Source organism: Triturus cristatus, chromosome 9, assembly GCF_964204655.1.
Source record: "Triturus cristatus chromosome 9, aTriCri1.1, whole genome shotgun sequence".
Lineage (NCBI taxonomy): Eukaryota > Metazoa > Chordata > Amphibia > Caudata > Salamandridae > Triturus > Triturus cristatus.
The window spans coordinates 944,164,581-944,190,964 of NC_140592.1; the positions used below are offsets into that span (position 1 = coordinate 944,164,581).

Below are 26,384 nucleotides of genomic sequence, written 5' to 3' on the forward strand. Positions count from 1 at the left end.
AAAATAACCACTTGCTGCTTACACATTCGAAGGCCCTCAAAGATCCAACATTTCAATGGGAAATGAAAATAGTAATTGAAACACATTTAGCACATAACTGGGGGACAGCCAACACACAGGCAAACAAATGGGAAGCATTAAAGACAGTCTTGAGGGAAGAATGCATAAGCCAGATATATGCTACCCGTAGACAGCTACAACAAAACCTGTCACAGCAAGAGGACAGACTGAAACATGGCAGAAACAGATGCTAGGCGATCCAGCCAGCAGATAAAACAGCACTGAATCAAAAAGTAAGATGGAGAAAACTTGGGAAGCCCTAGACAAGGTTACCTGCAGAGGCTATAGGCAGAAACTACATAAAGAGGGAGGCAAATAGGGAACCCTGTTGGCTAGGTTAGTAAAGAGGGAAATATCTTTCCTTCTTATAGTGTCTTTAAATATGGCACCAAGGTGGTGGTACAAGCTAGTATCAATTATGCCCTATGAAAATACCTAGCCGAGCTCTACAAAAGCCTGTCCCGGTCTCAGGATGTATCGGTGTCATTTGTTTTTGGGTGAAACTGGAACCCATAGGCTCAGTGACGTGCAAACAGCTGAACTACAACAGGAACTTAAAAAAGAGGAAATAATTGAGGTCATCCAGGGCATGAAGAGGAGCAGATCCCTAGTGTGGATGGCTTTCACTGAGAATTTTTGAACAACAACCTTCCAGGCATTACAGAATCAGCAGTGGCAAAGCAAGAATCAGTTAGAATTGGCAGGACATCAATTATGCAGAGTGAGAGGATACTTAACACCTTGCATAGTGCTTTATTGAGTCTTCTTTGGCGGTGGATAACATCTGAACAGTTTACAAAAACCCCTGGAAATATGTGTAAACCCTCCACGTCGCAGAGCCCGGTGATACAGGTACTCCTAACCCATCCTGTAGAACCAGTAGTGTCCGATTTGCATTCTTCCGCCGGCTTGCCAAGCTTATAGATCACCACAATCGCCACATCGCAGATGTCAGGTGGCAGACGGCAGAGTTTGTAGCATTCGTTATATAGGTTCAACAAGTGGGGTGCCAACTTCACGGCCATAGGTTTGAGGAGCTCGATGGGCAGGCCACTAGGGCCCATCGCTTTGCCCGACCTGACGTCTACTATAGCTTTTTGGACTACTGTCGCTGAAAGGTCAGCTTTGAGTGACTCGCAATCTTGCGGCGACAAACACGTCACATTTATAGTGGCTAGGAGGTCTGTAGCCCATCAGGCCTGAGAGTTCTGTGGGTCCCGGTAGACTTCTTCAAAATGCGCGGCAAACACGTCAGCAATTCCCTGGGGGTCCGTGATGAGCGTGCCATCCTGACCCGTTATCGCCTTAATCCACCTAGCAGCCTGTTCCTTGCGCTCCAGCCACGCAAGAAGCTTACCCGTGCGCTCCCCCTGCTCATATATATATACGATGTTGCGTGGCCAGGGCTCGCATAGTAGCGTCTTCTAGCAGGAGCTGTTTGTAGTCATGCCTCTTAAGGCCAATACTATGTTGAGTCTCCGGATTTGGGTCCGAGGCAAGGGCCCTTTCTAATTGTAAAGGTAAATGCTACTTACCAGTATGCATCTGTTCTTGGCATGTAGAGCTGCTGCAGTCACATTATTGCATTAGATCGCCGCCTAGTGTTGGGTCCGGATGTTGCACGTTGTTGTCTTGGAAGAGTCTTCGAGATCTCACGAGATAGGTGACTCCTCCCCTGGACTACAGTGCGCATGGACAGCTCCTCCATCGTCAGATTGTTTTTTCGCCATTGTGGCAAAGATGGAGAATAGTAATAGAAAGAAAAGGTGTCCATGTAAATGTATCTAAATAAGATAGTACTACAACTGTGCTCGGCACCAGGGAGGAGGGTGGGCATGTGACTGCAGCAGCTCTACATGCCAAGAACAGATGCATACTGGTAAGTAGCATTTACCGTTCGAGGCATATGAGCTGCTGCAGTCACATTATTGCATAGACTGTATAGCAGTACCTCCTCTAGTGGTGGTTACCGGTGGTAGTTGCAGTAGTTTGGAAAAGTGTTTTAAGGACAGCCTGACCTACAGAAGCTTGTTGTTTGGCTTGCACATCAACACAATAGTGTTTAGTGAAGGTATGTATGGTAGACCATGTAGCTGCCTTACAAATGTGTTCTAAGGGGATATTCCCTAGAAAAGCCATGGATGCCCCCATTTTGCGCGTGGAATGTGCTCTTGGGGGAATAGTTAATGTGCGTTTAGCTTTTTGATAACATATTTGTATGCACTTAACTATCCATCTGGCTATCCCTGCCTTTGAGATAGGGTTACCCTTATGAGGTTGACAGAAAGACACAAACAACTGTTTTGTCTTTCGAAATGGTTTAGTTCTGTCTATGTAGTAGAGTAGAGCCCTTCCGACATCCAGTGTGTGGAGTGCCCTTTCAGCTACTGACTGTGGTTTTTGAAAAAAGACAGGTAACTCAATTGATTGGTTAATGTGAAAACTAGTTATGACCTTTGGTAGGAATTTAGGGTTTGTTCTGAGAACTACTTTATTTTGGTGTATTTGCATGAAAGGTTCTTGAATTGTCAATGCCTGCAATTCACTTACTCTTCTGAGTGAAGTAATTGCTATTAGAAATGCCACCTTCCATGTTAGGAACTGTAATTCGCAAGAATGTAGAGGCTCAAAGGGTGGGCCCATAAGTCTAGTAAGTACAATGTTAAGATTCCAGACTGGGGAAGGTGGAGCTCTTGGAGGGATTACTCTTTTGAGCCCTTCCATAAACGCCTTAATAGGTGGTATGCGGAAGCGAGACACGTGTTGTCTGTTCTGGAGGTATGCTGCAATAGCAGCTAGGTGTAATCTTATAGATGAATATGCTAGATTACATCTTTGTAAGTGTAGCAGATAACAAATTATGTTTTGGATAGAAGCGTCTAGTGGATTGATTTGATTATTTTGGCAGTAAATAACAAATCTTTTCCATTTGTTTGCGTAACAGGCTCTGGTAGTGGGACGTCTTGCCTCTTTGATGATATTCATACAATCGGGAGGCAGGTTAAGTTATCCGAACTCTAAGACTTCAGGAGCCAGATTGCTAGGTTCATTTGATTGGGGTCTGGGTGTTGTATCTCTCCATGGTTCTGTGTGAGTTGTTTTGGAGAGAGGTGTAGTCGTTGATGAGGGACGACAGAGTTCTAGGAGTGTTGTGTACCATGGTTGTCGTGCCCATGTGGGAGCAACCAGGATCATCGTAAGTGTTTGTTGCTTTAGTTTGCGTACCACTAATAGAATGAGTGGGGTTGGCGGAAAAGCGTATGCAAATCTGCCTGACCAGTTCATCCATATTGCATTGCCCTTGGACTGCGGGTGTGGGAACCTGGCGGCGAAGGATGGGCATTTTGCGTTTTGTTTTGTGGCGAACAGATCTATGTCTGGGTGTCCCCATGCTTGAAAGAACGGGAGTAGAACTTATGGGTGAAGTTCCCATTCGTGGATCTGTTGACTGTGTCTGCTCAATAGGTCTGAAATCCGGTTATTCACTCCTGGGAAATGTTCTGCTAGAAGATGGATGTTTTGTGGAATGGCCCATCTCCATATGCTTTGCGCTAGGCGTGAAAGCTGCAGAGAGTGTGTCCCCCCCTGTTTCTGTATGTAGAACATTGCTGTCATATTGTCCGTCCGGACTAGGACAGTCTTGTTGGCTATGTGTTTTTGAAAGGCCTTCATTGCCTGAAATATTGCCAGTAATTCTAGGTAGTTTATGTGGTTTCTTTTTTGGTGCGGTGTCCATAGACCTTGCACTGTATGTTGAAGTAGATGGGCTCCCCACCCTGTGAGTGATGCGTCCGTTGTCAACACTACCTGTGGAACTGGCTCTTGGAACAGTCGTCCTTTTGAAAGGTTTTGTGTGTTCCACCACTGCAGAGAGCGATGGGTACGACTGTCCACCAACACTAGGTCCTTTAGTTTCCCTTGAGCCTGGTTCCATTGTGTTGCTAGGCATTCTTGTATGGGACGCATTTGTAGCCGAGCATGTGGGACTATGAATATGCAAGATGCCATCATGCCTATGAGTTGCATAAACACTCTTGCTGTCAAGAGAGTCTGAGGTTGGAATTTTTGGATGATTGCTTGAATGTTCTGATCCTGGCTGGAGCTGGGTAAGCCTTTGCTACTGTGGAGTCTATTGTTGCTCCCAGATACTGCTGTATATGGGAGGGTTGTAGATGGGATTTTGGGAAGTTGAGGGAAAATCCCAGATTGTGTAATAGATGGATTGTGGTCACAGTGTGCTGCAGACATTGGTGATGTGATTTGGCCTTTATCAGCCAATCGTCTAGATATGGAAACACATGAATATGTTGTCTCCGTAGATGTGCTGCCACTACTGCTAAGCATTTTGTGAACACCCTTGGTGCTGTTGTTACCCCGAAGGGTAGGACTTTGAATTGGTAGTGCTGTCCCTGCACTACGAATCTGAGGTATTTCCTGTGTGCGGGATGAATGGGTATGTGAAAGTATGCGTCTTTGAGATCTAGCGTGGCGAGAAAATCGCCTTGCTGTAGTAGTGGTAGTACTTGTTGGAGTGTGATCATGGGAAAATGATCGGAGTGTATATAGTGATTGAGGGGACGAAGGTCGAGAATGGGCCTGAGGGAGCCGTCTTTTTTGGGGATTAGGAAATAGAGGGAGTAAACTCCCTTTCCTTGTTGCTGCAGGGGAACTGGTTCTATAGCGTGCTTTTGTAGCATTGCTAAGACCTCTTGTTGCAATAGTATGGTATGTTCCTCTGACATTGGTCTGTGTTTGGGTGGTATGTTGGGTGGGGTAAATGTAAGTTCCAGACAGTAACCAGAATGGATAATTTGCTTCACCCACCTGTCTGTTGTGATGGATTCCCAGACAGGTAGGAACTGTGATAATCTGCCTCCGACTGGTGTTAAGTGGTCTGGAGGCAGGTGTAGGAGTTCACCGTTTGGGAGTGGTGGAGGTACGGTTGTTGTTGTTACCTCTACCTCTAGTATTGTTTCCTCTATATCCTCCTCTACCTTTTTGAAATGTGTTTTGAGAGGTAGTTTGGAAAGGTTGAGAGGTTTGTGTGTTATTCCCTCTCCCTGTACCTCTATAGGAGGATCTATGAAAGGAACGTTTGGATTGGTAAGAGTGCAGTGCACCCATAGATTTAGTGGTGTCAGTGTCCTTTTTCATTTTGTCTAGTAGGACATCTGTTTCAGGCCCGAACAGGAAATCTTTGTTAAGGGGTTGATTGAGAATAGTGGTTTGCACCTCAGGTTTGAAACCTGATATGCGAAGCCATGCGTGTCTTCTTAACATTACGCTTGTATTGACTGTTCTAGAGGCTGTGTCAGCTGCATCTAGAGCACACTTTATCGAGGCATTAGTGATGAACTTTCCTTCTTGGATAAGATCAGTTGCCTGTTGTTTATATGGGTCAGGGAGATGTTGTAGCAGCTCCTCTAGTTTGTCATAGTGTGCCCTGTAATATCTAGCTAACAATGCTTGTGTGTTAGCTATTCTCCATGTGTTGGCTGCTTGTGAAGCCACCCTTTTCCCTGATGCCTCCAGTAGTTTGGACTCTTTTTCTGGTGGTGCAGCATCGCCAGTGGTTTGTGAGTTTGCCCTTTTTCGTGCATTGGCAACTACTAAAGAGTCCAGCTGTAGTTGACCCTTGATGTATGTAGGGTCGGAGGGTGCTGCTCTATATTTCTTTTCCAGTCTAGGGTTGAGTATCCTAACCCTAATGGGGTCTTTGAATATTTCTGGTGCATGTTTTAAAACCCCTTTGAGCATGGGTAAAGCGCGGACACTTCTTTCTGTGGTTGGGAAGGTGTCCAGCAAGAAATCCTCTTCCAGAGGGTCAGCATGCATATCTACCCCTTGGAAACTAGCAGCCCTGTCCACTAACTGATGAAATGCAATGGTGTTGTCAGGAGGGGATGGTTTTGAAGGGTATGGTGTGGGGTCTAGAAGAGGTGTGTTATTGTCTGGTGAATATGGGTTTCCCCATGTGTCCAGGTTGGGATTTGGGTCATCAGGATCGTCATAAGGGTCTTGTGGATCAATATCTATGTCCTCATCTGGGTCCCCAACAGGCTGTGGAGGCATGGGGGGTGTGTATGGCACATAAGGCAGAATAGGAGAGAGAGGAGGAGGGGTGACAGGCCTAATAGGAGAAGTAGCAATGTCCTTCCTTTTTAGAGGAATAGGAGAGGGTAAGGCAGGATGAATTTTCCTCTTGTGGAGCACCACATGACCTGTGTTAGGGTCTATGATGATTCTTTTCTGTTTTGGATCGACAGGATCCGGAAAAAACAGCTCCTCCTCTGTATTTGGTGGTTTCGGCACTGAAGATTTTTGGTGTTTTTTACTAGGAGTCGAAGGATTTGTAGGCTTCGGCTTCGACTTATTTGGCTCGGGAACCTTGTTTTTGTTCGGTTCGGGAGCTTTCTTGACTTCGACGTCCTTTTTCGGATCGACCGTTTTCTTGGGTTCGATCTGTTTTTTAGGCTTGGTGACCTTTTTGGAGTCGTTAGTCTTTTTCGGGTCGATTAACTTTTTCGGGTCGATATTTTTCTTGGGATCGACCTTTTTCGACTCGAGAAGCTTCGGCTTGACGTTTTTGGGAATGGTCGAGTCTTTCGGCGCCGGAGCCGGATGTGTTTTTCTCGGCGCCGAAGGCATTTTGGGTGTAGGGAGATACGGTTTGCTCGGTCCCGAGCTACCGGAAGGCTTTTCTATTATCTTCGGAGCCGGGCCCGAGGGCGGGGCTTCCGAAGGGATGTTTCGATCGTGACGAAGGCCTTGTGGCGATGTCTTGACCGGAGCCTTATGTGGGGTGATTGGGACAGGGGCATCGGTACTCAGGTGCTGCCCCGCTGGGATTGGGTCATCTGAGTCCGATTCTTCGACTGTGACGAGCTGTAGATCATCCGAGTCCTCGGCATCCGAGGGGTCGTCGAAGATATCGTCCGGTTCCGGTGCCGGTGCCGGTGCCGCTGCTTGTCGATGCATCGCTTGTCGATGGGCCCTTCGGTTCCTGATTGTCTTTTTGGAACGGAAGAGTGCGCAGGCGGAGCAGTCTTCTTCTTTATGCTCCGGAGATAGGCATCTGTTGCAGACCGGGTGATGATCCCTGTGTGGGTATTTAGCACCACACTGGGGGCATTTTTTGAAGGGGGTCCTTTCCATGGGCCCGAGGCCCGAGTGGCGTCGATAGGCCCGGAGGCCTGCGTCGATGGAAATATGAGAAATAAAGTCTTGTAAAGTTATAGGGTATCGACCGGAGAGCAATCCCGTCGAGATACTTTGATTTGCAGTGAAGAAAGTTGAAAACTTCGGAGTCGAAGTTGGCGTCGCAGAAGTATATCCGAACCCGATGGCGGAAAAAAACAATCTGACGATGGAGGAGCTGTCCATGCGCACTGTAGTCCAGGGGAGGAGTCACCTATCTCGTGAGATCTCGAAGACTCTTCCAAGACAACAACGTGCAACATCCGGACCCAACACTAGGCGGCGATCTAATGCAATAATGTGACTGCAGCAGCTCATATGCCTCGAACATATCGGTTTCCAGCTCAGTCACCCTCTTGTTGCGTTCACGTTTATGCCCCACCATCCGCCACAATGCACTCCCTTTAATTACCGCACCATACGCCGACTCGAGTGACCCCATATTTTCTGAAAAGTAAAAGTCGGTGTCTTGGCGGAGTCCCTCCCTAATGTGGGGAACCTTCAACGCCCACGGCTGTATTCTAATAGTGGCAGGGCGTCCGAACTGTCGGGCACCAAAAACCGCCATTACCAAGGAGTGATCAGAAATACCTTGTGCGAGTGTTGTGGGTTTCACAAAATCTTGTATGTCTTGTGCATGTGTGAATAAATATTCGAGTCAGGATTGACTGCCATGTACTCCCGACTGGAGTGTGTAGTGTGTGTGCTGAGGGTTTAACCATCCCCACACATCCACTATCCCCAAAGCATCAGCGAACCTCTGGAGCTGGGAGTCCCGTGGTGGATCTTGTCTAGGCGGGAGTCTATCACTGAGACCATCCACAACGTGGCTAGGCATGAGGGAAAGCCTTGGTTCCCTAGAGGAGGTTGAGCACCCGTGCATGATTTATTGTAGGGGAGGGGCACATCTGGAGAGGGGAAGGCGAAGGGGGGCACACTGACATGGGGTGGGGAGGGAGGGGGGGGCCCCGCATGTGATGGATGATTATTCTCCTGGATATTGGATGGCTACGATGTATGTAAAGTATCCCTTTTGGAGGGGGGGTAGCGGGGCTTGTATTGAGTTGATGCTATGAAAACAATAAAAAAAAAATCAAAAAAAAAATCACTGAGACCATCCACAACTAGGTTGAAGTCCCCCCACCCCCCCCCAGTATCAAGGAGCCCATCGGCAATGCCAAAACCAATATTCCAATCTCCTGCAGGGTTGGACGCTGCAAACCCGGCGATGCATATACTGAGATGACATTTACTACTTTGCCCTCCCAGAGTCCTGAGGCTGCTGCGTACCTGCCCAGTGGATCAGTCCAGGTGTACTGTATGATGTAGGGACAGCCCCTACGAAGAAGTATCCCCACTCCCCGGGAGCCTGTCGAGAACCCAGAATGGACGCACATGCGGTATCCCTTCTTGTTGAGTGCCATACACGTATTGCCTATCAGGTGAGTCTCCTACAGTAGTACTATGTCAAGGGCCTGTCGATGAGTATATTGTTGGACTATACCCAGTTTGATTTTATCTCCCAGGCCGTTAACATTCCATGTGGACACTCTAAGTCCCTGTCTGAGAGCCATCAAGACACAACCATCCCCCTCCAATTGACCGGAAAGGTGGGGCGATCGCACCCCACTCGCCATCAGTCACCTCCCGGGACAGCCCAAAGTGCTCCTCAACTGTACCCACCTTGAAAGAGAGTACCACTGATCATCTTACTAGTGCCACATAGGATAAGCTTAGACAAAAAAACATAGTTGCCTGGTGAACAACCCCAAAAAAGAAACCCAAAATTACCCCAACCCATGAAAACACGCCCCCCTCCCTGCTTCCCTGCTCAGCGGGTCCACAACCCCCCCCAATATGCAGAGTGCCTGTCGCCCACCCATATACAACTTCAGGGAATGTGCGCCACCCCCTCTCCCATCCGTTCACTCTAAAACCGAAAAGACAATTTCCCACCCCGGTCCCCCCCACAAAACATTATGCAGCACTGAGGCTTAAAACTGCCTCAGAACAGTCTTTTAGTGCCCAAATCCTGGAGCTTCCACCCTTCATGCCCCTGATTTCTTTTTTTGTGTTGAAATTTTTTATTGAATTTTTATAAAACAAGTACATCAAAGCATAGACAACTGAAAATGAAGAGAAAATAGATCCATGTTGAAAGAAACAATGCTGAAATATACATATGAATAAATATGATATAAATAAGATATAAATATGCATTTAAATAGATAAATACTAATTGAAGTAATAATGAAGTCAAGGCTTAGGATGATACATTATAAAGACATGACCTATAAGGAGAGGAAAAGGGAAAAAGCTTAGACAATGGAAATGCGGGAAATATAGATAGAAAGAACAAAGAGAAAGTGATTAGATAAAGACAGAAGAACACTACAACGAATAAAGCAGAGGATACAGAAGGCAAAGAAAGAAAAGAAATAAACAAAGGACAAGAGAGGGTAAGAGCTGATTAATGTGTTTGGGTAGAAGTAGAAGCAGGGGAACTAGCTGTATTTGATTTAAGAAATGGAGACCAAATTCGGAGAAAGGTGTCAGCTTGATCCTGAAGGTTATAGATAGTGCGTTCATGTGAGGCAGTCTGAATCATCGCTACCAACCAATCTTCCTGAGAGGGAGGCAAAGATGATTTCCAATGACGCAGGATACATATTTTAGCAGTAGCAAGTGAGGTATGAAAAAGACGAAGTTGTGGTTTCGAGAGCTTTGGGGAGTGGCGTAAGTCATGCAGGAGAATGTTAGTTGGTGTAAGTGGCAATATTAGGGGCATAGTGGAATTCAAAGTAGTACCAATGTAAGCCCAATAGGATTGGATACTAGGGCATTCACAAATGATATGAGTAATATCGCAACCTGAATTGGTACATCTCCAGCAGTTAGAATGGGAAAGAAGACCAGCTTTGTGCAATTTGACTGGAGACCAATGCCAATCGTGTAGTATTTTGAAAAGACAAAATTTGAGCCTTGATTCACGAGCTCCCTTGTTCAAATTCTCTAGAATCAAATCCCATTCGGTGTTGGAAAAGGAAATTGAGAGGCGAGCTTGCCATTTACGCTGAAGATCGTGTGAAAGAGATTTAGAGAAAAGATGGGACGATAAAATTTTGTATATACCGGAGGTAACACCTTTAAATTTCCCCCAAATGTGCAAATAGGATAAAATAGGGGAATCTTGTAGTAGCCATGGCGGTGATCCCATATGGGTCTTCAGACATTGCTGGAGCTGAAGGTATTTAGAAGAATGATGTAGGGGAAGATCAAATTCTACCCTTAGCTGAGAGAATGGCTTAAAATCCCCATCATGTAGAAGCTGATCCGGATATAGGATACCTGCAGCACGCCAATCAGGCCAGGATAACATACGACCATTGATACGAATGCCCGAGTTATTCCATAGGGGGGCCTTAATGTGAATTCTTGGATTCGAACCTAGCAACCTATGACTTCTCTGCCAGGATTTATGCATGGCAGATAATATCGGATTCTTCGGGTCAAGACGACTAGTGCCACTACCATACAAAGGAGTAAGATTCGATTCCGAGGATAGAAGATGTCGTTCTATTTGGACCCATTGTGGCAAGTCTTTAATACCGGGTAAAAAATATGAGAGTTGGGAAATATGTAACGCCAAAGAGTAGTGTTCAATGGATGGAAGACCAATGCCGCCTGATAACTGATGAGCCTTCAACTTGGTTATGGCAAGACGCGGCTTAGCAGTACCCCAAATGAAGGTTTTAATCTGGGCGTCTACTGACCGGAGTAAGGATAAGGGAATCTGTAGGGGAAGCATGCCCAGAATGTAAATGAATCTCGGAAGAGTAACCATTTTAACAGCCTGAGCCCTACCCCAGAGAGAAAGACCCAAAGCCTTCCATTTATCAAAATCCCGACGCATTTGGGAGATAAGAGGAGACAAGTTATCTGTAACCATATCTTGTAACCCTTTATTAACTAGGACACCCAAATATTTGAGGCGTGAGGACTGCCAATGAAAAGGAAAACCAAAGATGGCTGCTTTTGTGGTACCGTTAGAAATAGGTAAAGCCTCACTTTTGTCCCAATTAATCTTATAACCTGAAAAGGAAGAGAAATCATTAATAATTTGAAGAAGAGAGGGGATCGACCGAGGAAGACGAGTAAGAGTAAGTAAAATATCATCAGCGTACAGGTATATTTTGGAATGTCCAATAGGGAGGGGAATACCAGAAACTTCATCAGATTGACGGATGGTAGCAGCTAAAGGTTCCATAGCCAAAAGAAACAGAAGGGGGGATAGTGGACAACCTTGGCGTGTCCCTCTCTTAATTGTAAAGGAATCAGATAGAAATCCACCACAATTCACTTGAGCAGAAGGATGGTTATAAAGTAAACGTACTTTATCAATAAATTTTGTACCTAAGCCAAATTTTTCCATGACCGTGAAAAGATAATTCCATTCGATGCGATCAAACGCTTTTTCTGCGTCAAGTGAGAGGGCTAACGCATCATCTGTGAGATGTTGAGCCGACCACAGTGCATGGGCCAGAGAACGCAAATGGTTGCGGGAAGAGCGTCCCGGTACAAAGCCTACTTGGGAATGGTGTATCAAAGAAGGCAAGACTTTACGTAAACGAGACGCAAGGATACTAGCCAGGATTTTAATATCAGAGTTCAACAGGGAAATGGGACGATAACTACTGCAAAGCTGGGGGTCTTTGCCTGGCTTTGGTAGCACAACAATAATAGCTTTGTTAGAAAGGGGACCCAATGAAGATGCAGCATCCGCCTCCTGGAATGCGGCATCTAGAGTGTCAATAATATTGAGACCTGCCCAACGATAGAATTCAGGAGGAAACCCATCCTCACCAGGGGCCTTGTGATAGGGCAGGGCAGCGATCGCACTGGAAACCTCATCCCTAGTTATTTCACCCTCAAGGATGGCCTTACCATCCGCTGAAAGAGAAGGGAGATGCACCTTCGCAAGAAATGCCGTCATCTTATCCGAATCCATTCGATTATCAGAAGTATAGAGGGATTCATAAAAGGAGGCAAACTCATTGACAATGTCTTGAGGTTTTGTGCATAAGTGTCCTTGCGCAGATCTGATGGCCGGGATGGCCATAGATGCCTCCCTTTGACGCAACTGTGCGGCTAATAACCTTCCCGCCTTTTCTCCTTGCTCGTAGTGTCGACCTTTCATTTTCTGTAAGGCGTATTCTGCCTTAGATGTAAAAAGACTGTTTAAGGCCATTCGGGCTTGTTCAAGCAGTTTACGATTTTGTAAGGACGGAGAAGTGATATATAGGCGAGAATAGGTTTGTATGTCATGTTCGAGCTCCACTTGTTTCCTCGCATTTTGCTTATTAGCGATTGCTGCATCACGCATTAATTGTCCCCTTAAAGTAGCCTTAGCTGCAGCCCAAAGAGTCCTGCTGGAGGTCACGGATCCCTGATTATTAGAAAGATAAGTTTGAAGGTGTGACTGTAGTTGGGATTTACCAACAGGAGTTCTGTGGCGTTGGATATTCATTCGCCAGGGCTTACGTCCAGGACTAGAAAGTCCCAGTTCTAGGGAAAGGAGAACCGGAGAGTGGTCAGACAATGCCGCTTCCAGAATACAGGAATCCGTGACCAACTTAACTGCATTCTGTGAGATGAGGAAGTAGTCAAGACGAGAGAACGTACCATGAGTTGACGAAAAGAAAGTATATTCCTTATCCGTTGGGTGACTGATACGCCAATGGTCAACCAACCCCATATCTGAGATAATGTCACCTAGCAAAGCTCTATCTGAAGCATTGCCCCTATCTAGTGGACCAGTTTTATCTAGAATAGAATCTTGCGTCACATTCCAGTCTCCACCAATCAAATATTGCGATGCATTAATTTCGAGCAACAAGCGGGATAATTGAAGAAAGAATGTTTTCTTGGTACCCGTAGGGGCATATACAGATCCTACACAGACGTGAGAATCACCAATTTTAAGTTTAGCAAAAACGTAGCGGCCATTTACATCTGACCATGTTTTAGAGACAGTGACCGGAAGGGACTTGCGAAGAAGAATTGCAACTCCACACTTGCGAAGGGGACCTGCGTCCGTGGATTCATCCTGTTGAATGCTGCTATGTATAACCTTACCCACCCAGTCTCTACAAAGTTTGTCTGACTCTAGAGCATCCAAATGGGTCTCCTGAAGCAAGGCTACATCTACATGCTTAGTCTGAAGATAGGAAAGAACCTTCTTCCGTTTTATGTAATGGGTGAGACCATGTACATTCCAAGTAATTGCATTAAGAGAGTGTGTTTTTGCCATATTAGAACAACGCAAATATCAGAGACAGGGGAATGAAACACAAAACAACGTGCTGAACCAAACAAAGGAAAAAGAAAAGAAGTGACAAAAAGAAGGGGAAACAAAAATAAAATAAATGGAAACGAAACTTTGATTTAAATGCAATACATGAAAGAAGCGATCAGAAGAATAATAAAAGAAGAGAAAGGGAGATGAAATTTAGAGAGGTGATACAATAATAAGGAAAACTTTAAAATATTGGGTAAAAGCAAAGAGAGATCAAGAGACCGTAGACTGTTATCCGCGGGTCTGGGCGCACTAGAGCACCGCCACGGGAAAAGACCCCACAGAAAAGAGAAAAGATTAGGAGATTAGCAATGGTATAGAAGGAAAGCCCAGAAAAACATTGTGAAAAAGAACCTAGGTACGATAAAAAGGTAGAAAGAGCAAAATAGAGATTCAGAAGCAATATTGCTTAGAGGGGGGAGTCTAGTAATAATTAAATGTAAAGTAACCTAATATCATAAAGCATACAATGCGTGTATAAATAAACATAGACCAACATGCAATCGTGCAAATAGAATAATAAAACTGTAATTAAACCATTAGACGCCAAGGCGCCCAAGTAAATGCAAAATTAGTAAGAAATATTTAAGCAATAAATTGTAACAGGAGAAGCAATGAATATAAGAAGAAGAAAGAGTGATATTATTAGGCAGAGAAATAACAGTAAGCAGACTGAAGGAGAAAAGAAATAAGGTAGAAAGCTAGGAAGAAAGAGGTAAAAAAGGACAAGCAGATATTATAAGAACAGCAAAACATGTGAGAAATGTGGTAAATAATTAACAATAGAAATAAGACTTCTCAAGAAAAGAGAGTCTATAGTTAGCTGCCAATAGTATTAAGGTCAGCAACTTCCATAAGGGAGAGAGTTATTCAGTCCGCATCCGAAGGAGTTTTAAGAGGAGAACGTGACTTGTCTCTCTGCAGATCTTGTGAAAATGTAGCAACCGAAACCGATTGTATTGCAGATTTCCTATCTTCTTGTGAGCGATGAAGACGTTCAAGATCCCTACCCCGAGGTCGGGGGCTGGTAGGAGGGCGCCTGTTGCAATCTGGCAATGTAGTGGAAGACTTAGAGGATGAATGGGGCTGAACTTGCTGTGAGGGTGTTGTGAGAACCTCCATTTCTTGAGGATGAAGACGGTCCAGGAATTGCTGAAGATGCTCGGGGTCAAAAAAGTCCTTAGAAACTCCATCTTTGGTAACGCGAAAGCGTGCTGGGTCAAATAGGCCATATTTGATACCTAATTGACGTAGTTGAGGTCGCATGGAGAGAAAGGCTTTCCGCCGCTCGTTAGTTTCCTTGGAGAAATCAGCTGCCATAAAAATGCGATGACCTTCAAAAGAAAAGGAGCCTTGAAATCGAGCCGCGGATAATATTTGTCTTGTTTGTTCATGACGAAGAAGACAGGCAATAATCGGTCGTGGGCGTGCGGCAGGATCATCACGTGGAGGACCAATTCTATGAGCCCGTTGTATCTCCAGAGGTGGATTGAAAGGAATACCAGTTAGCTTTGGGAGTATACGACACAAAAATGCACTGGAACTCTGCCCTTCAATGCGCTCTGGAAAGCCAAAAAAACGGATGTTGTCTCTCCTACTTCTGTCTTCCAAATCAATGAGTTTACTATGGAAGAGTAAAAGGTCCCGGTCTTGATTTGGAAGAGATTCCAATCGATTCTCCACTGCCAGAACTCTAGAATCAAGGGATTCAAACTTCGTATGAAAGTTGGTAATTTCTGTCTTAATTGATTTAGTCTCCTCAGCTAGTGATGTAATTGTAAGGTGCATGTCATCTAATCGACGACTAACCTCGGAAATTTCGTGCAGGATACGTTGCAAAGCTGCCGCCGACACCTGCCCACCATTAGAGGCCGAAGCCTGAGGTGAAGCGGAAGGAGAGGAGGCATTGCCTTTTGTTGGCATATTGGTGGACTGCTTGAGGGCTTCTGCAAAAAGAAGTGGTTTAGAAGCCTTGTTTCCTTGCTTAGAGGCAGACATTTGAGGAGAATGCTTGATAAAAACTTTGAAAGTACGTAAAGCCGTCTTACTGTTGAGGAATGCTTATATGTGGTTGCAGAAGAATACCAAGACATGCAAAAGAAACACTTAGTGACTGTATATGTATGACATTAATAAGCTAAAAGAAACTTATAATGCCTTTCTAAACAGTAAAATGTACATCATTGCTTAATGACCCCCACTACTTACACTTGTTAATATGATGACAACTGCCACTATATTCAAAGGCATGTAAATAGAGGTAAGATAAAATGAAACATCATGTGCGCGATTATGATAATAATAGTAAGCACAGCTACATGCACAGCAAGATGAACAAGGCTGTAGAATGCAAGGTAATCATAGTCAAAGCAGAAAAAGCACAGCCTAACTGAAGGAGTTGACCTGAGCACTATAATGGCATTTGGAAAAAAGCACACTCTTGTACAAGACATATAGACTACGCTAAAAGAGGCCATGAAGCGTCGGCTGTAACCAAAGTCAAAAGGCGCGAAACTGTGACTGTAGCAAAGAAGTTCAGCTTGGAAGAACAGTTTAGCGTGATGAGTCGCAAATTAATTGCTGACCTGATCATTGACTGGATGAGATGAGCGATATAAGTGCCACAACGGGATTATAGAAGGAAGTAATCCTACCAGTAGCTGAGCGTCGACACGTAAAAAATGCTGACTCCTGTCAGGCGACATTCCTGAAAAGAAACATTACAGCAGGCAATTTGAGAAAGGCGCGGTTTCATGTGGAGATAGATACTTGTCAGGAGCAGCGAAGGCGCGGCCTCATGAGGAGGCGGGCGCCCGTCGTCAGCAACGAAGGCGCGGCTCCATAAGGAAGCAAACGCTTTTCAGCAGCAACAGAGGCGCGGCTTCATGGGGGCAGGCGTTCTTCGCAACAGAGGCGCGGCTTGAGGAGGAAGAAGAGGCAGCCTGAGTAAATACGTCAGACAGGCCCCGCCAGACACGCAGCTCCACACAACCCTGTCATCGAGGCAGTCAACACCAGGGAAGCTTCGCCGTCACATCGTCGAAAACTCGCCCAAATCGTGCCCACCACCTTCCGGCTGCCGCAGGGCACAAGAAGAAGACTCCAAAGCCGCTGTGAGGTAGGAAATATCCGTTAAGGGTCCATCCCGTGACGGAGCTCACTCGTCAGGCGGCCATCTTCCTGCGTGGCCAGACCACGCCCCCCATGCCCCTGATTTCAAGTTACAGTATTTGCATATCTGGAAACCGGGGGGGCGGCCAATCAATAAGAGTCACTGGTAGGTCCATGGTGAGCCCTGATCTGTTCCCTGGGCCATGGTCCACTGCACCCCCACGCTGATCCCAGTGCGCCCATCATGTCCCATCTGAAGCAGCGCCTCCACGATCCCTCCACCCGGGGGTTCACCGAGAATTTTAACAGTTATTCTAGGCATAACTACCAGAGTGGTTTCTTTAGGTTTACAATGAGGCTAGGTCACTAGGTGGGATGATTACCGGACACTATGAAAGAAGCTACTGTGTTCATGATGCTTAAACTAGACAAAGACCCTGACGAGTTGGGATCTTACCGATCCCACTCCTTGATGAATGCAGATGTAAAAATTCTGTCCAAGACCCTGGAAAATCGTTTACAATATGCAATGGGCTAAATGATACATGAGGACCAATGCAGCTTTATTCTGGGGTGTACCACTCTTAGGAATATCAGAAGGCTTAATTACATGTTTAGTGCCACAACAGACTCTGAGATGGAGGGAAAGCTTGTGGCACTTGATATTGAGAAAGCATTTGACATGCGTAACTGGGATTACCTGATGAGCGCCCGTGAGATAATGGGCAAAGGTCCTAAATTCCAGAGCTGGGTTAAAATATTATACACAGATCCCAATGGTAGAGTAAAATCATGAAGTTTGGTGTCTAATAACTGGACCATCTAGAAGGGAACTAGGCAAGACTGGCCCCTTTATCCGCTGTTGTTCGCCCTGGCAGCAGAGCCCCAGGCAATATGGCTATGACAGTTAATGAAGGAATGGGGGATCAAGATAAGCCATACAATATTTAGGGTGTGTATTTATGAAGATGTCACTTTACTGCAGTTGACAAAGCCCCAGATGTTTATTACCAGACTATTGCACAAAACTGACTGGTTTGTCAAGGTGTCTGGAGTGCCAATAAATAGAAATAAAACAGTGGCATTTTCCCTCACAGCCTTGCTGGATAGGGCTCAGTAGGTTCTCCCAGAATTAGGACTGAGATGGGAGAAGGTCAGGTTCCAATAGCTTGGAACACAGGTCAGCCATATGGTGGGGAAAAAGTATTTCTACAATATGGGGAGAGTCTTTCAGGGCCTTGGGGCCTCAGTTCTATTATGGAACACCCTCCAGCTCTCTACCATGAACAGAGTAGCAATTGCGAACAGTGCTCCTTCCTCGATGCCCATACACAGTGTAAAACTCTATGTGCCCAATAGCTGAATTAACCTTTAAATATCTAGATTGCATTCTGGTTTCAATAGTATAGATGGACAAGAGGAGTAGAGAAAGCCTTAAACATTAAAAAAGAGACATGGAGGACTGCTAGATCTGGAATTATTGTATATTGTGACACAATTGCACCACATGGCACACTGGTGTCCTGAGGGTGAAAAGTGTGAGAAAAGACTGTGTGGGGGATTTGTGGGAAAGACAACACTACCGAAGTGTCTCATGAAGGGAGGCCACCTCACCAGTGAAATCCTGCAAACAGTGAATCAGGTATAGCAAGCATGACAATTGAGAGTTAAAAGGATTCAAGATCTTTATATATAGAGATCTGGTGGTTTCAATCGTTCTTTGAAATAGACCAAGTCATGGAAGGACCAATGGAAGGAGGAGGGTGCCTTTCACAGAGAGATCTGTGGCATGCTGAATCATTCATCTCCTAATTGGAGGCATGTGGGGCTTTCGGGGTAGGGCAAGGACAGTACTTAAAATATGCAAAGCTATGAAATACTGCCAGAATTATATGGCTTGTCTTCCCTGCCACACCAGGGACATCTACCACACTTTGAGGTTCTGTTAGCGACTTGACGGGGATGAAACTGGTTTTGCACCTTGACAGGTTCTCAAGAAAAACTTAATTTGATTACCCCTGCACCCGATTTAGCAGTGGGAAGACGACTTACTGGGACCTCTTACTGAAAGCAAGTGGGAATTGTCATGTACTCCGGTGCAGGACACAGCAAGTAATTACATATTTACATTGGTACATTTCAATTTCTTTCATTGCACATACCTCACCACTGTGAGGCTACATAGGATATAAGCAGATAGATCCCCCCATGCAATAGAGTGCAAAATGCTTAGTTCCTGCATGTGCACTTTCATAGCTGACTTCTGAAGAGTGGTGGTCACAACTCAGAGAAGGGTAACTACAATCATAGTAGAGAGCACAATAAAATATTACCTGCTAGGCATTTTCCCAAATCCCAGGAAAAACGAACTGCAGCACAAATTTACTTTTGTATGTATATTGTTAGGAAAACGGTGAATAGCAATGTATACATTGGCTTTCCCCCAGAGCTTCAACAACATCTGCACTTGAAAGAGACACACTGGAATGGACCCGGTCCTGGGCCAAGGAACGACATATAAAAGAGGTCAGAACAGACGAGGGAGCATATGAGGAAAAGGACGTTTGGGTGAAAATCATTAACACTCTAACCTGACCCTTAGAAGATGATCACCAGTAGCAAGGGGACCCCAGGTGGATAGAAACTATTGCATGATAAGCAGGGATGTAATACACCGAGACCCATCTGAACCACTGGGAGAACAGTATACCAACTAAGGCCATTGTCAGGGTGCGAGATACTCTACATGTTTTCCATCATGTACTCCCAATGCTGTGCTAATGCCGTCATTGAAGGGCAGATGTGGTTTTCATTGATTAACGTAGCATGGTCATTCATCTAAGATGCTATGAGTGAAGGTTTTTTCTCAGGTTTAAGATGGTATTTCTATATTACAGTATAATGTATGAAGAAAACAATAAAGATAATATAAATATTATTTTCAAAACAAAATTATTGGAACGCAAAAAATACAAACGTTCCTTTTTCCGCAAACAATAGTAAAACACTAACAAAAATTTGATTCTTACCCATTTTTAAAATACAAAACGTGAGCTCTCTGAAGACCAGTTTCAAGGAAAAAGCCCAGCTCTTGATCATTGGTTATCGGTCCTGGTTTTGGGCTTCTGTTTTGTAGATTGCTAAGGAGCACCTGTGGACAGGGACAAAAAGACAGAAGAAGTGGTCATGAATAATGAGTTAATAATTGTATTTAGTCATGTCATTATATCTTTTAGTACCGCTGTTGCATTCTTTTTTCCCTTTGGTTAGTAAACTCTCTTTAAGATCACAGAAAATGGTTGCTGAAGTTTGAAACTCAAACCCTTTATTCATTAACCCAGAAGCTAAGCTATATGGACTTAAACTTCAATTTATTTAAGGATAGATTAAAGTTTGGATTGGAGGCTGACGACCCAAAGTTGAAACCTGTAAAAACTTAGTAGCCTCACATGCTATTTCCAAAGATTTCTTGGTTAATGCACATGGTTTAGAGTATGTTATTGACCATCCAAGCACAAATTTGATTGATTTTCAGTATTATGCAGTAGAAAGAAGAATCCTCTCATGACAATGAAAACTGTAATCCGGAAACTGTCAATATCTTTCAGGCCTGCATAGGAATTTTACCTCCAAAATATTAATGTTATGGAGTTTTCGCATAGCGCATGGCTACCCTAACAAGGTTTCACAGCGCTTGGAGAACCGGTAGATCAACCTAATAGGAGCTAAAACAACTTAGTCTTTACTTCCTTGCAAGAAAAGGCGAGGGAAGTAAAGCATCTTAATGATGCCGGAAGAGGGTTTCATAGCTTGGGACCAAGAAACGAGAAAGATCCATCGCCCATGCGAACATACCTGACCCTCGGGACAGCAAACAGAAAACCACTGCTGGAGCGCAGAGTGCGAGCCGGATAGTATGGGCAAGCCAGTTTTTACAGGTACTGAGGTCCTGAGCGGGGACGGATCTTATGCATATAGCACAGTGCTTTGTAATCGATATGCTTGGTCACTGGGAGCCAGTGAAGTTGGAAGGCGGAACAAGAGCCTGGCGGCGGAATTCTGAACCACCTACAGGTGTCTTAGGGACGCCTTATCAGCCCCTAGTTATAGAACGTTGCCATAGTCAAGCCTATGGCATATCAAGGCCTGAAGGACTGTTCTTTGCGTAGAAAATGGGAGAAACCACAGTATCTTCTGTAGCCGTTTCAAGGGCTGCAAAGGGCGTAGAAGGCACTATAGAGGCTTGCAGCTTCATAGACAGGGTGGAATTCAGTAAGAAGCCGAGGTTCTTTACTTTGTTGGTGGAGTTCCCAGCATGGCCGGCCAGTGTTGAGGGCCCCAGAGTTGGTGGTTCTTGCCCAGTTTCAACCTCAGTCTTGTTACCATTTAGCTTCAAGGAGTTGGTGTTCATCCAGGTGGCGACCAGGCTGAGGCAAGAGTTGAGATCTTCCGAGTTGGTCGCTTGTCCTGACGACAAGGAGAAAATAATATGGGTGTCATCAGTGTACGAAAACAGAGCTAACCCACAGCTTTCCTCCAGGTCCACCAGCGGGTTAAAGAGCAAAGGGTATAACCCTGGGGAACCCCGAGGACAGGGGGAGAGATCTTGACACTGTATTGGTTGAAAAGACCTGGAACGTGCGGTTGTCAGGAAGAAGGAAAGCCATGCCAGAGCTTAGCCCTGGATGCTCAATAGGATCAGTCTATCCAAGAGAATAGCATTGGATACAATGTTGAATGCCGTGCTAAGATCCAATAGGATCAGTGCTGCTGTGCCACCAGAATCCACAAGTAGCCTTATGTATATAGAAACTCTCAGGAGGGTAGTTTCAGTACTGTGCCCTGCTCGGAAACCGGACTGAGAGGGGTGGAGAGCATCCTGGTTTTCCATAAATGAGGTGAGCTGAGAATCTGTTTCTCGAGTATTTTAGAGACGATAGGGAGTAGTAAGATAGGTCAGAAATTGGACAGAATGGCGGAGTCCAGATGAGGATTTTTAAGCAAGGGGAGGACCACAGCATGCTTCCAGGCCTGGTGCAACAGCTCATCACTATGGGAGATATTCAGGAGTTCTAGCACCGGCTTTGATGCTTGCGGACTTAAAGTACTTAGTTTGACCCTAATTTAATAGAAGCCAGAAGGTCTATCTGCCGGGATTGGTCCAGCGGAGGAAGGACTGCAACCCTGCTGGTGACTTGCATATCCCTGGGGTGATGATACCCCTAGAAAAGGGTGGAATCGAGGAGGACTGGATGTCTCGAGCTTTAAGTCAGACTTGTTGGCTCTAGCGTCAGTAAGACCAGCCTGAATATCAGTTACCTTTTTATTTAAAAAAAAGTCAACAAGCTCCTGGCATTGAACTTGGGACAGTGAGAGGGGAAGAGAGATAAGATTCGGATCAGATTGGTCTTGGACCACTTTGAAAAAGGTTTTAGAGCAATTTTGACCTGAGAGATTGTTTTCAGAGCAAAACAGGGCACGTGCCTTCCTACAGTGCAGATGGTAATGGCTCAGGGCAATTTTGTATTTGGTTTTCGAGTCAGAGTCATATAGCTTCTTCAAGGCTCTCTCTAATCACTTGCAGAGCTTCCTTTCTGTTTGTTGGGACTCATTAGACCAGGGGACAGGTGGATGGTGTCGGGACAAAGATTTTAGTTTGACTGGTAGTGTTGTGTTTAAGGGAGTTCGGAGCCAGTTATCAATCACAAGTTGATCTAGTTCGGCATTGTGAGTTAGTCGGGGTAACGTCCTTAGCAGGCAGGCATTGAGCTTGGGGATGTCCAAATTGGCCCAGTTTCTAATAATGACCTTTGGCCTGACTGTTGTCGAGGACGGTGAAGGGGGAGCGGGTATGAGAAAGGGCACTGTCAGGTGATCAGACCATAGTAGAGGAAGAGCTGAATCCGTAGTAAGGCCGGGGATGTTGGAAAAATAGGGTCCAGCAGGTGACCTGCTTTGTGAGTCGGAGACTGATTAGACTGAGATGCAAGGCACCAAAGTCCTCAATGAGGGTCTGGCTAATGACACAAGTGTCGTCCTCTAAGTGCAAGTTGAAGTCTTCGAGTAAAGTTGGTGCTTTTTAGTATATAGGGTGAGATTTCCTCCAAAATAGTGGAGCACCAAGGCCCTGCATATCCAGGAGGATGGTAGATTAAGGTACCAAAGATAGTATAGCTGGGGGTAAGTTGGGGGGGGGGGGTGGGGGGGGGAGAAGAGCAGGGCTTTGCATGCAGGGAGCGATTGCACCTAGATTTTACAATGAAAGACGTCTTTGCAGAGAATCGCTATGCCACCTAACCTTCTTTTCTTTACGGTCTCTCCTGAGGATGTGAAAGTTGGGGAGAAGCGCAATGATGATGTCTGATGAGGAAGCCTCGTGTACCCAGGTCTCAGTTAAAAACAGAGAATTCAGGCCGTATCTACTAGAAGGTCAAGGATATGTAAGTTATTGTTCACCAAAGAGCGGCAATTAATGTTGAAAAAGCCAAATAAGTTGCTGTGGTAGCTGTTCTATATCTGGGCAGGTGCATAGAAGACCTCTAGCTGAGGTTATGCTGAGCGCTGATGTGCAGCCAGGAAACTGGGCAACCTGGAGGAGAAATGGCAGTGACTGCACCTATCATGACCGACAGAGAGGTTGATCGATGACCAGCATTGCCTCTAAGCAGGCATGTCTTAGGGCTCTGAGTTGATCAAGCAAAAGAACAATTTTGTCTGAGTTGGAACGGGCAGAGACCCTGGACCCCGGCCGTGTTCGGGGAGGCATGGGCGCAGACGGGCTTGCCTTTGGCATGCCCGCGGTGCGTGTCCGCTGCACATCGGTGGCAGACTGCCTTTAAGTCCCTAAAGGCGCTGCAATGCAACTTCCGCTGCGCCGCAAGCCTCCCAAGATGGCAGCCGTCAGGGCACACCAGAAGAGCAAGGCGAGGCCCAGCTCTCTCTGTGCAAACAGGAAACCCGCGGCAGACCGGGGAGCTGAGAATGTTGATCGTAGAGTGCCAGATGGAAAAAATGAGTGAGCTAAAGAAAGTGCAATGTGCATAAGCAGCTTGTATTTTGAGTTGTTCAAACTCCGAGTTGCTCTAAAATTGAGCGATTCCCCCATCAAATTGTCCACAAAAGAGCCAGAACCATAAAGTTTCCTGAATCAGTAGAGCACTGGAGGTGCTCCATATTTTTGGAAACACTCAGCACTGCCTACTAGTCAACAAGAGGGCCAACTTAAAAACATTCTGCTTAGCTCACAGGAAGATACACAGTGCTGCATTTCAGTACCTATCAAAAGTGGTACTCTCTCGCTTGTCACCTGAACAAACACCTAAAGCCAGCTTCCCAGATTCTGATACTGATGCTCCCACAGAGAGATCATGCTCCACCTTTTGGAGTTCGGTCCGCCTGCTTTCATCAGGAGACAAATTACCGAACATTCTTTAAATGCTTGAAGACCTTTTCTTACCAGCTTATATATTGGACTTAACGTAATCTTTCTGATGCTTTTTCCCTCCTGCTTTTTCTACCATGAGGGTTCTGCAGCTATTAAATAATTGCACTAGTGCTATACAAAAACAAATCAAATAAATTCAACAGTATAGCCCAAGATTCCTGTAGGTAGGGAGTACACACAAAGGGTAACCCTCCCCACCCATTCGAGGAGTGTTTCTGCTACCTCATACCAGGCGGTGGGGAGACTGAAAAGCGGTTGCCTAACTAAGACAGGTCACAGGCCTTTTTACCATACAGGGGTTCCTGGGTTTGAATATACTGGGTGTTTCAGAGCAACATGTGTCGCAACCGCTGTGTGCATGAAAGACCACATAGAGGGTCAATAAGGCCCTATTGAAAAGAAAAGAAAGGGGAGAGGAGTTGGCCTAAGGCTAGGGCGCTCGACCTCGGCCCCCAGCTCGACCTCGGACCTGGGGAACTGGGTTCGAGTCTTGGTAATGACGCTAAACATCCTGTGATTCTGGGCAAATCACTTAATCTCCCTGTGCCTAACAAAAAAAAAATGAATGTGTGTCCTCATGTAACGTAACTGGTGCTATGTAAAGCGCTCTGATACCCGATTGGATTCGGGTCAAGTTCGCGCTATATAAAACTCTGCGATTCCCATCCTGGAGGTGGCGACCTGAAGATGTCTGGTAAAAGAATACAGAGGCAGTACCTGCCAGGCCAGCACCGCCCAGCAACAGTACTGCAGCTCTTTTCACCCTTGTGGTACAACCAAGCAACCAATATATCTTGGTGGAGCGAATATGGATTTGTTTAAAGTTCATACACAGCGCCTGACTAGCTACATAGTCGAACTGTTCCTTCACAGTCCTATGTTTTTTTCAGTAAATGTTTCTTTTGGAACTGCAGCTGTTTCCAATTCTTTTTTCAAGATTGTTGCAGTAGAGTGACTGCAAGCATTTTCAATGTTTTTGCCCACTAATGCTTGCAACCAATATTTGAATATGGAGTCAATGCATTATAGCTATCACTATCATGTAAATAACTAACACATGCTTCCATAACAAGTCTTGAAAAAGCGGGGTTGACCGAAGTTAGAGGGTTTCCGCCATTTACAGTGAGTTTTTGTGATCACTGTTTCAAAGCAAAAAGGGATTACAGTAATTTATATAATAAACACATCATCACATTACATTAGGGATCACAATCATTTATACAATAAAAATGTTATCACAATACATTAGTAAATTAAACAAGAAAGATTTTGAAAAAATATATTCTACTGATCTTATATTAAAAAGCTGTTCTCCTGTCACAGTAGTTTGTAAATTGGCTAATGGTTTGTGAAGCGTATGTGATCAGTACTTGGTTTGTGACGCGCTGGATTCCTGTTCGGGAACTATGTTTGATTTTGGACACAGTCAGTGAAATATTTTTGACTACATCGTTGATGAAAAATGTTTTACTCCATAAAATATCATCAGCCTTGCTTTATCTTATGTTGTTTTCCCGTGAATTAGGGAAATTTTCTACTCATCTGTGTTACACCTTAACCCCATTCTGTTTTATTTGTAACCAACAGACTGTAGCTTTCCAATATCTCACGTAAAATTCAACACAAGAACATACCTTATATACAAAAATCACATAAGACACACAGCCCTGCCAAGTACCCCGCATCAAGCGTGAGACTAACGCATTTCAGTGTGGTGGTCCGCCCCACCGCACTGAAATGCAAAGTCTCGCATAATAGGCATATCACTAGCCTCGGCTGTCAAGACGTAGCTGCTATGCTGACAGAATTTGTCTGAGGCAATTGCACTGCTCACAACACTGCACGGTAATTTAAATTCAATGAATGATCCCCGCGACCGCGGAACCCAACCCCACAGACCGCGGCGGTCGCTAAAGCCAAGAGCACACACTGTACAGCTTCTGGTGAGCCTGAATGCCCAGGCAGTGCGTTTGCCAGGGTGTCGATCGTTGTGGCCAGGAGGGCTCTGAGGAGGCTGGCGGCCTGGTCGTAAACCGAATTGCCACGGCTAGTCTCGCATTTTAAGTGTCAGTCTCAGAGAGTGCACTTGGATTACTAAATATCCATTCAATCAATCAATCAATCAATCATGGCATTTGTAAAGTGCACTACATACCCACGAGGGTCTCAAGGCGCAGGGGGGGAAGGGGGAAGCTGCTACTGTTCGAAGAGCCAGGT

At 45.3% G+C, this 26,384-nt stretch overlaps 1 protein-coding gene across 2 annotated transcripts in view; it reads right to left on the minus strand.

The window, feature by feature from the left end:
• Positions 1-26,384, minus strand: part of TTC7B (tetratricopeptide repeat domain 7B) — a 1,510,908-nt gene that overhangs the window by 1,104,650 nt on the left and 379,874 nt on the right. For both annotated transcript variants that reach the window (XM_085626529.1, XM_085626530.1), the window contains exon 5: positions 19,753-19,874. In XM_085626529.1, coding sequence (XP_085482655.1) covers positions 19,753-19,874 — 122 coding nt within the window. The remainder of the gene's footprint in view (positions 1-19,752; positions 19,875-26,384) is intronic.